At 28.6% G+C, this 10,687-nt stretch overlaps 2 protein-coding genes across 2 annotated transcripts; both read left to right on the forward strand.

Moving 5' to 3' along the window:
- Positions 1-2,326: 2,326 nt before the first annotated feature.
- Positions 2,327-5,396, forward strand: LOC149886320 (uncharacterized). Its single transcript, XM_090092206.1, has 3 exons — positions 2,327-2,711; positions 3,078-4,864; positions 4,945-5,396. Exons 1-2 carry the CDS (start codon positions 2,623-2,625, stop codon positions 4,759-4,761), a joined length of 1,773 nt encoding a protein of 590 aa, XP_089948332.1. The 5' UTR covers positions 2,327-2,622; the 3' UTR covers positions 4,762-4,864; positions 4,945-5,396.
- A 148-nt stretch (positions 5,397-5,544) lies between these two features.
- Positions 5,545-8,953, forward strand: LOC149886321 (uncharacterized). The gene is made up of 7 exons (XM_090092213.1): positions 5,545-6,088; positions 6,179-6,260; positions 6,621-6,742; positions 7,120-7,204; positions 7,366-7,475; positions 7,688-8,630; positions 8,755-8,953. The coding sequence occupies exons 2-6, from the start codon at positions 6,213-6,215 to the stop codon at positions 7,692-7,694; spliced, it is 372 nt and encodes a 123-aa protein (XP_089948339.1). The 5' UTR covers positions 5,545-6,088; positions 6,179-6,212; the 3' UTR covers positions 7,695-8,630; positions 8,755-8,953.
- Positions 8,954-10,687: the final 1,734 nt, after the last annotated feature.

The raw sequence follows: 10,687 nt of genomic DNA on the forward strand, positions 1-10,687 counted from the left end.
GCTTAAAGTTGAAAAAAATCCAGACAAGTTGTCTACCTCGTTGCCAACTGCTTGGACCCTTGTTACAATTGTGATTAAAAAATAACTTTAACATATTATTAGTCAAAAATTGAAATGTAACTGGCTATAGTCTACTTTTGTGCAAATTCCCTATCCACCGTTAACGTGCCAGTTGTCAAAAGTTACATCTAAAGTTGCTAATAAAGATAAGTGCTACAAATGATCTGAAGTAATACAATCAGTTGTGAATAATTAAAAGAAATGCGAGTAATTGGGAATAGTTGCGAACGATACCAAAAATCCAAATAGTTGTAAACATTATGACACAAACTCAGTAAAAATCGATTAAAGTATGAATAAGTCTGACTATCTGCCTTAAAGTCAATCATTTCGCACATAAAAGTTTGATTTTTTTTAACTCTCTTTTTATATTTTTCAGACCATTACGCCAAGTTCTTGAAAGTCAAGTTCAAAGAAACTTAATTTATTCTCCAGAATTTGGCCAAGGATCCTGAAGAAATTATCAAAGAGTTCTTTTCAAGTTTGTTCGGCAAAAGTGGGGAAGAAGATTCAAAGAATAAAGCATTCCCTGTCAACAATAGCCTTCAGTATTCACAATTTGGAAGCTTCTGTTTGAGCTTTATCCAGCTAAAGAAGCAGAAGCTACTCTACAAATGGCATTATCCCCCTAGACAGTGATTATGCCTGGCTTCTATGGTTCTATGATCTCAACAACATTAACATGAGCAACATTAATATGAAAGAAATTCGTACAGACTTTGTAGGGTACTATTCGGAGTTATACCATCTTCATTTCTCCTTTCAGCAACACTAGTCACACATGCTGTACAATATATAGACAACAAACCAAATTTTGTTCACCAACTAATGACCTTTTAAAATTTAAGTGCTGTGTTTATACAATCAGCTCCTGTAATGATGATCTCATTACAGGAGCTGATTGTATAAACACAGCACTTAAATTTTTTCAAAAAGCCAAATGTCATCTCTAAGATTCAGGTTTCAATCTACGAAAACTCTAAAGGAATTTCAGAATTTAATAAATGAACAAAACTATCAGCCTCTCAGCACTACCGAAGAATTAGGTTTAAACTGGAACGAAGAAAGTGACAATTTTTATAACATTTGATTAATTGAAGTTTACAGATACGAAGACCACCCCAACAAAGCGGGAATGCGATTCATAGCACCTTTGATCTACTCGGTATAATAAATCCAGTAATAGTACGGTGTAAAATATTTTTTCCGGAACTATGCTCTAGCAAAAAAGGATAGAACACTAAGCTAGAGGATAATTTGATAATAGTGTGGCAAGCCATCGTTGATAATTTTCGTTTTTCTCAAAATATCATTATTCCAAGGTTGTATATTAATAATTTTGATAGTCCAGTCCTGGACATCTCATTGCATGGGTTTAGTGATACGAGTCTTAATGCTTACAGCTGTTGTCTCTTTTTATTATACTCCTTTATTGATAAAAAAACACCATTATTTACTAATTACAGCAAAATCTAGATTTCTCAAGTTAAGAAAAGTACTGTTCCGCGTCTAGAATTAAGAGCGACGTTGTTTCTAGCGGAAACCATGTCTATTGTTTTAAAAGAATTTTCTCCAACTTTAAGTTTTAAAGACGTTGTTTGCTGGACTGATTCTTCTATTGCCTGAAATTGAATTAATAGCAGTAAAAAAATTTATCATCCCTTTATTCAAAAACGTGTACAAAAAATTCGAAATACTTTTGACATTTCCCACTGGAAAAATGTTGAATCTGAAAGCAACCCAGCAGATATAGCATCAAGAGGTAAAATTCTGGCAATTTTGCACAATTACGAGCTTTGGTTTAAAGGCCTTCATTTTTACATAATAATCCTAAAGATTAGCCAAGTTTGATTTAGCAACTCAACCTATAATTATGTTAGACGAATATTTTACTAATGTAATTACAAATGATATACCTATTGCGAGGAGAGAGAACTGAATTAAAAACAAAGATAAAAAAAAACGTACACAAGACAACTCTTCATATAATTAAGTGATAAAGCGTTAGAAGAAAAGTTAAAACGGAGACGCATAAACGATAAAGCGTAAGAAAAGCTAAATAACACCTGTTCCATAAAATTTGAGACTAACTTAAATAAGCGATATTTGATTAGTAAGCTTGATAAAATAATTAGTATTTGGTATCAAATGAAAACTCTATCTTTCCTCTTTCAATTAGCATATAAATTCTCTGATTATTTTTTGTTTAGGTAACAAATTAAAATGCCAAATCAACAAGCCCTAAAAAGTTGTGTGTATACACTGTTACGGAAAAAGGTGTCCGTGTCTGAAAAAAAAGGTGTTAGCGTAAAAAGGTGTTGATAATACGAACACGAACACCTATATTGGTGTTTATGTTAACGTAATAGGTGTTGAAGACAAAAAAATACAAACTGTTTAGAAAGTAGGTGTTAGCGTTAAAAAAAAAGGTGTTCACGTAAAAAGGTGTCGACGTCGACACCTTTTTAAACATAAAGCTTTAAAAATAAATTCCTAGGGCGAACGAAGAAAAAGCTTATTTTGGAATAAAATTTTTGTCATTTGTCGCGAAAAATATTTGCAATGGCTTTTCCTTGTGTCAAGTGTTCATTTAGATGCAAATCCGTTGGCAATTTGCTATCTCACTACCATCGAATCCATTATGGACAAAAGTACTTTAACTTTTCATCATTAACATAAAATATATACACACATGCACATACACGTAAAAATTAAAAAGTTATTACCTAATTGAAAGTTATATATATATATATATATATATATATATATATATATATATATATATATATATATATATATATATATATATATATATATATATATGTATATATATATGTATATATATATGTATATATATATATATGTATATATATGTATATATGTATATATGTATATATATATATATATATATATATATATATATATATATATATATATATATATGTAAGTTACAAACTTTTATACATTCAACTGTCAAACATTAATTATAACATTTTAATTTTTGTAATATTTTTTAGAATACCGTGCCATTTTTGTTCTGCTGAATTTAAAAACTATGTAGTTGCTAAAAATCATGTTTATAGAAGGCATCAAGATGAACGACAAAATAATATTTTACAGAATCAGATTGAATCACCTATTCAATTGGATTTGCCAGTTTGTATTGATACAAAGTTATGTGACAAAAATGCAGACCAGTCCACTGATATATTTGACATGTTTGATGAAATAAAAAAGTTTTTTATGATAACTATGAATTATCATTTGGTTTCTGAAAATACATCAAAAAAGTTACTTTTACTACACAGTGATTCAGTTAAAGCTATATTGGGTGACGTATGTAGCTCATTTAAAAGTTTTTTGCAACAGGCTGGCATATCAATTCACAACCCATATGCCCAATCTTTCTTGTATAAACTTCAAAGAGACAACAGTATTGATTTGTGTTTATCACATTGTATGAGTCCAGATAAGTTTGATAGTTATTTAGGTAAATTGGGTCATGTAAAAGCAGTGAAAGTTACTGTTGGTGAGGATTTTTTTTATCATGTGCCTCTAGGAGAAAACCTAAAAAGTATTCTTAAGGGTCAAATAATTTTGCACCCGGACTCTTTATCTTTTTCAAAATCAAACTACTTTCAAAGTTCTATCCTGCCATTTTCAGATCCAGCCAAAACAGTATACATTGGTTTGTATTCTGATGAGTTAGAGGTATGTAACCCAATAGGTACCAGCAGGGGTATACATAAAATATCAGTCATTTATTTTTCTATTTTAAACCAAAACAATAATGGATCTAAAATGAGCAACTATCATTTAGCTTCATTGTGCAATTTTAAAGTGGTTAAAAAAATTACACTCAATGAGTTTTTTAAGCCAATTATTGATGACTTGTTCAACTTATTATTTAATACATTTTTTGTAAATGATGAAGAATATCATGTTATTGCATGTTTTATGGCTGCTGACAATTTAACAGCTCATCCGCTTCTTGGTTTGCAATCACATTTTCATAGTGGATACATATGTAGACATTGTTACTTCTGTGTTAGACAGGAAAACACAAATGTATTTCAAAGAACTCATGAATCTTATATTGTTGATAGTACAAAACAACAACATGGATGTTTGGAGTTATCTCCGTTTTTACACTTACCATATGTATTTTTACCTGCATTTTTCCCAAGTGATTTCATGCATGGTTTTTTGGAAGGAATAAGCCATGTTGTAATTTCAACATTTTTGAATCACTACATGGCCAAGCGAAAACTAACATTGATTGGTATGAATTTATTGCTAAGAGATGTAAAATTGCCAGTGAATTTAATATTGACGTCAACTTATATGACATCAAAGCTGGCACTTACTGCTAGTGAAATGCTAACCATTTCATTGTGTTTGCCATTGTTTCTTTTTGATAATTTCAATGATGAAGATGCACCTTATTGGGATATGATGATTATCCATTGTGAAATTTTATTGATTTTAAATAGCCGTTGTAATGAACATATTGAATCGTTGTATTTTCTTATTCCACAACTTATTAACTATATCAAAACATTATATAATGGCACAAGAGTAGCAGCAAAGCTTCATTTCATCACTCACTATCCTGACCTTTCAAGCTACATGGGAACAATGAAAACTTTCTGGTGCATGCGTTTTGAACAACGGCATCAGATTTTTAAAAAGCTAGCTTGAGTTTGTCATCAATTCAAAAACCCTATATATTCATTTTCAAAAAGATTTCAAATGCATGAAACTTGTAGACGTCTTCTTGAAAGGACTGATGATATTGTTCCAGGTAAGCTGCTATCATAATAATTGATGAATCACATATTTGTTTATTTTCATGCAATATAATACAAATATTTTATTTTTCAGGATCTATCTCATATGCAAAGATATCTCTTCGTCATGCTCAAGAAGTACTTCTTGAACCGTTTAAACCATATTTGAACACAATTTTTCATACAGAAAAATTAACAGTCCAGGGAAAACAGTTGACAGTATCTTCTTATTTGATTCTAAGCGAAGAAAAAGCTGTTAAAATAAATTATTTGATGTCTATTAACAATGTTTGGTATGCAATGTGCCAAGAAATAGCAATATCATTTTTTCCTTTGGTTAACTCATATGTTGTAGAGCATCATAAAAACTCATTTTCTTTACATGACATTTTTTCTCTTAAATCAAGTGCATCTAAATCTGTTGAAATAAAAGAAAAAGAGTTTATTGTCCGATTATTTATCATATGAATATTTTTCATGAGTTGTTATTTCTGCCTTTTATGTTTATAATTTATTTAATTCAAAATTAAACAAAACTAGTAACTATGTATTGTCACTTTTTTTCTTTGGGCCCTTGAAAAAACCCAGGGCCCTGGCAAACTTCTGCATCCTCCCTATTACCCTCTTATAAAGCCAGCAGGTAGGTCAGGATGTTTATATCTTATATTAATGATAATTAATATTAATGATAGTATTAATTTTATACTAATTTAATACTAATTAGTTAATTATATACTAATAAAAAAATAATTTACTTTTTGTGTTATATATTATCATTGATATTTGCAGATGCAATCAATTAATGTACAAAAAGGTGACACAATTAAAGTTATTCTATACACATCATATTCTGATTTGCTGTCAAAATGTGGCAATAAGTTCCCATGTTCGTCCAGTAATTTGCTACAATTGTATGATGGTTCTGGTGCAGAAATAGATGATGGAGAAACCCTCGATTTTTTAGTTAAAAATAATAATTTGAAACTAGTTTTTTTGGAACGTCAAGTGTCAAGTTTAGCATTAAATAAATCATCAGAAGAAGTTGTGGGAAATGAAAGTATTTCTTTAAAACAATGGCCAGGTTTGAAATTTGAAATCCCAACAGATGCAATTGTGGAAGCAAGACTTACATGTGGGATACTTGATGCCAAATCAATAGTAGCAGATGGTCAATTTATGAACCACTGGGTTGGGATCATTTTTCATAAAGTATTGGAATATGTTGATCAACAAAATCCGTGTGTTTTTAGTTCTATTATATAGATTTTTTTATCTAAATATTTTAACTCTAAGTTCTTAAACTAAATTAGTTATTTTTAATATCATAGATATATAAATGGAATTCAGTGAAATGAGCTGGTGATGGTTATTCAAGAAAAGTATCCAGAGTTCAAAGCTGTTCAATATTCAGTGAGTTAATCTGTGGTGTAGTGGTTGAATTAAATAAATTAAATTATAATATTTTGTTGTTTAAAAATATTTTATCCTTGCTGAAAAAATGTAAAGTTTTATTATAACTATTATAAAAATTTTTATTACAGTCGTGTTATGATTTTTAAATAAATTGAGTAAATCTAAAAAACTTAACATGTGATTTTTAATATATTATGAATAAAATTTTAATAAAATTATAAATTATGAATTGAATTATAAATTATTAAGTTTTTTATATTTTAATATCGTTTTAAGTAATAATGGAAACTACACAAAACAATACACGATTAAATTGACTAGAAAAGAAAAACGTTAATTTATTTTTTTTACTACTAGAAATGCTTCCACCAAAGAATTATTGACAGGTTCAAAAATTATAGAAGAAAAATGAATTGTGCTTCTGTCATTGAAAAGCGAAAGAAATATGCAAAAGCTACTGTGTCAAAGGCAATGAAGAGGTTTTTTTTTATATAAATATACTTGATTATTATGTATTTGATATATTTTTATGTAATTGATATATTTTTATTGCAGTGTTTCCACTCCTCCTTAAAAATCTTTAAAAAATTAAAACCTAATTAAACTAAATATCTATAAAAAGATGAAAAGTTTGTCAGTTTTCATTAATTTCTCCTGATTTTCTTTGTTTACTTTCAAAGCAAGATTAAGAAGAAAATAATGGAAAATATATTCCGGATTTTTCCAGATATTTTATGCAATCAGTTTTCCGGATTTTTAAAATGTGATATGGATGATCAATGCTTGTTCAATTTAATAGTTTTTTTTTATTTTATGATCATATTATATATTTCTATTGTGTCCTAATCTATTTTAGAACAGTAAGTGACAGTGATATCAATGAACCATTAAGACTTATAAGCAATGTTAATGAAGTATCAGACGTTGTAAATGAGGCATATGTAAGTTTACAATTATCTATTTGCTCCCAATCTTTTTAAATTGCAATTCCTAGATTGTCACAAAAAATTGGGTACCACATATTAGCTTTATATCTGTTTTATAAATTAACATATTTTTGATTGTATAAATGTTTATTACATATTTTAATAAAACACTTTAGCTTGTTACAATTTCAAACAATGTTCAAACCTCACTTGAACAAGAGGTTGTAATGGAAACAACTTTCATGCAACGTAATAATGCACGAGAAACTGTTGGATTTTTGAAAGAGTTAGAATTATTTAATTATTTAATGATTTTCTCCTTAGTTGTCCTTATTTATTAATGAAAATTTTCCTGTTCAGGGTTAAATCTTCTTAAAAATTGGGGAAATTTCACCTTAAATCTCCTTAAAATCCTTATTGGTATCCTCATTTTTTTTTTTTTTTTTGATTAACATCAAAAATAACTTTGTTTGATCTATTTGATTTATTTATTTATAGAATATGATTCGTCTTCACTATGAAAATGGAGATTTTGCAGTTACAGTTGATAAATTTTCTATTCCCTGTGCAAACTTAATTGAAGTTCTTCTTGTCGGCACTTCTTTGAGTGTAGCGTTTAATTTAATACATTGCAAAAAACAAGAGGCAGTTTTTGAAATATTAGAAATAATTATGCAAATTAGAAAAATGAGTAACATCAAAATTGTAAAATCTATTTTGTTACTTTTATAATGACTTTGTTAAAATGGTTTAAATATATTTTTGGTTTTATCTTTAACATTTTATGTTAATAATTTTATGTTTTTGTAACATTTTTTGTTATATAAGTTGTTCTAAGTTTAATTTTTTTTGTCACATTCACATATTTTGTGTTTGTAAATTATTTATAAAATAAATAGCTGATTATATTTAATTGATTATAAGGCTTCGATTCTTAGTTCTAATTCAACTGAGTATAATCAGCTGTATTACAACTCGTCAGAGTCTTAAAATCAGTTAATAAATCATACAAATAAAAACAACTGATTGTAAGGCACCATATAGTTAAGGAAAAATAAAACTATTAAAGAAATTATAAAAAATTAAACTTTGTTTGTATAAACTTTTGCCTATTTAAAGGATCTTTGATTTGAAATGATATGAAAAAGTTTTCAAAAACCTTTCAGGAACCTATTTGATAAATGCAGTGTTAGATATTATTATACATTGTATATAAATGTATTTGTGTGATTTTTTTATTTTGTATATTAATTGTTTTATGGAGATCTTATTTGTTCTCAAACGATTTTTGTTTAGTTTATTCAGGGGTACAATAAATAGAAAACAACAATGGGTTGAACAAAAGATTGAACTTCCGACTGAAAATATTTAAGAGAAAGAACTCTCTATTGAGAATTCTTTCTCATCATCTGCAGATGGAAAAAGTAAAGTTAATGAAAAGGTAACATTACGTAGTTTTTCTTTTATGAAATGAACTAAAAATGAAATACAGTAGGAATGTCTTAGTAATTATTATTATTATATTTTTTCAATGATAAATTATAAAACTTTTTGCTCGTTTTTAGATAATCATTCATCAAATGTCTGGAGAGCAGATATCTGTTATACCATTTTAATGCAAGTTCTGTTAGTCAGCATGACAACCGTTTAGTTGCAAAAACTGGTGAAGTCGAGTATATTTTCAAAGTTAAAAAAAACAACTTAAAAAACAACTTAAAAAACTTGTATTAAAATTTTATTTCAAATATATGAATTTGTTTTTTACTGATAATTTTTATTTGTTATAAAATATGCTTGCATATTTAAAGTCTTAATGTGTATATAATATAAAATGATAGGTTGTTTTATAAAACATATATTATTAGCGCTCATGGAACTTTTTTTTCATAAAACTAAATTGCAAAATTTTTTGTTAAAACATGCTAATTATGAGTAAACAGAAAGGTTAAGAAGATCATGTTTACTTTTAAATAATTAAATATGTGCGTCATAAACGCGTTGTAATTGCATGAACACCTATTAAACATGAGCACCTTTATTTGCATCGACACCTTTTAACAGCAACGCCTATTAGGTGTTAATGTAACAAGAACACCTTTTTTTACATCAACACCTTTTAACGGCAACACCTAATAGGTGTTCATATAGTATCACGCATCAGCACCTTTTTTCTTTTACATGAACACCTTTTTCCGTAACAGTGTAATTTTTATAAAAAAAAAACATGAAAATGGAAAACACGTTGTTTGGAACCATTTCAAGATGGAGGGCTACTCAAAAGCTACAACTTATACATATATGAACAGTTATGACCAAAATAAACCATTGGATCGCAAAGCTGGAAGTCGAAGAAGGCCTACTCTTAATACACAAGACAACCGCATCAAATTAAGGAAAATCCTTAACAATCGAAGAGGTGTGTCACTTTCAAAGGCTTCTAGAAGACTTGGTTGTAGCAAAAGCACCATCGGACGAATCTTAAAATGCTTTAAAAAGCTTATTCTTTGTTATAAAAGAAAAAAAAGACCAAGCAGAACTTTGAACAGAGGCTTTGGGGTCGCCGAAAATGTGGTCGACTTTATTCAAAATATCGCAACCATGAATTTATTATTGATGATGAGTCATACTTTACTTTGTCGAATAGCACACTGGCTTGTAATAATACATACTATTCAAATAATCAAAAATTGACACTAGACATTGTTAAGTATTATGATGTTGCAAAATTTGAAAAAAAATTACTTTTATGGATGGCAATCTCCCCTCGAGGGGTCACCTCTATTTACATTGCTCCTTCTGGCCAAGCGGTAAACCAAGAGATCTATTTAAAAGAGTGTTTACAAAAGCGCTTGCAACCTTTTATTAATAAATATTATCGAGACACCAAGTATATCTTTTGGCCTGATTTAGAAACATCTCACAATGCTAATTCGGTAACAAAATGGTTAAAAACCCAGAAGATACCATTTGTTAAATAAAAAGACAATCCAGCAAACTTACCAGAAGCTCATGCTATAGAGGATTTTTGGGCAATGCTTAAGCGGGATGTGTACAAGAATGGATGGTCTACAAATAATATATCTAACCTTGAGCGTCGGATTCGTTATTGTACCAGTAGACTTGACCAAAATGCTGTACAAAAGCTGGTACAAGGTACCAATACCAGACTTGATCATATTCGAAGATATGGAGTCTTGTGATAAATCTATTTTTATTTTCCTATTCTGCATATTTAATTCTAAGAACATACCAAAAAAAAATTTTTATCGTGTTTATTTAAGTTTTTATTCAAGTTTAAAGCCAGTCTCAAATTTTATGGAACAGGTGTTAGAACTGGGAAAAGACGTAAACGCAAAGACTCATCAATCTATCACATAAATAAAAGATGAATAGGTATCGCAATAAAAAAACAACAACAAAAAACTATGAAAAGCTCAAAAAAATATAGTTGGATGGATTAGGAGGGATTAGAGCTCTTTGAAAGGAGAAAAAAAGAAA

The sequence above is a fragment of the Hydra viridissima genome, unplaced genomic scaffold, assembly GCF_058129835.1.
Source record: "Hydra viridissima isolate aposymbiotic clone 2 unplaced genomic scaffold, HvirCarnegie_v1 scaffold_7, whole genome shotgun sequence".
Lineage (NCBI taxonomy): Eukaryota > Metazoa > Cnidaria > Hydrozoa > Anthoathecata > Hydridae > Hydra > Hydra viridissima.

What these genes read in the sequence shown, in the direction of transcription:
- LOC149886321 (XM_090092213.1), top strand. Translation starts at nt 6,213, where the DNA reads ATGGTTATTCAAGAAAAGTATCCAGAGTTCAAAGCTGTTCAATATTCA. An exon ending in TCAAAGCTGTTCAATATTCA is followed by an intron (nt 6,261 to 6,620) that starts GTGAGTTAATCT and finishes TTTTACTACTAG; the next exon opens with AAATGCTTCCACCAAAGAAT. An exon ending in ACGTTGTAAATGAGGCATAT is followed by an intron (nt 7,205 to 7,365) that starts GTAAGTTTACAA and finishes AAAACACTTTAG; the next exon opens with CTTGTTACAATTTCAAACAA.
- LOC149886320 (XM_090092206.1), top strand. Translation starts at nt 2,623, where the DNA reads ATGGCTTTTCCTTGTGTCAAGTGTTCATTTAGATGCAAATCCGTTGGC. An exon ending in CGAATCCATTATGGACAAAA is followed by an intron (nt 2,712 to 3,077) that starts GTACTTTAACTT and finishes AATATTTTTTAG; the next exon opens with AATACCGTGCCATTTTTGTT.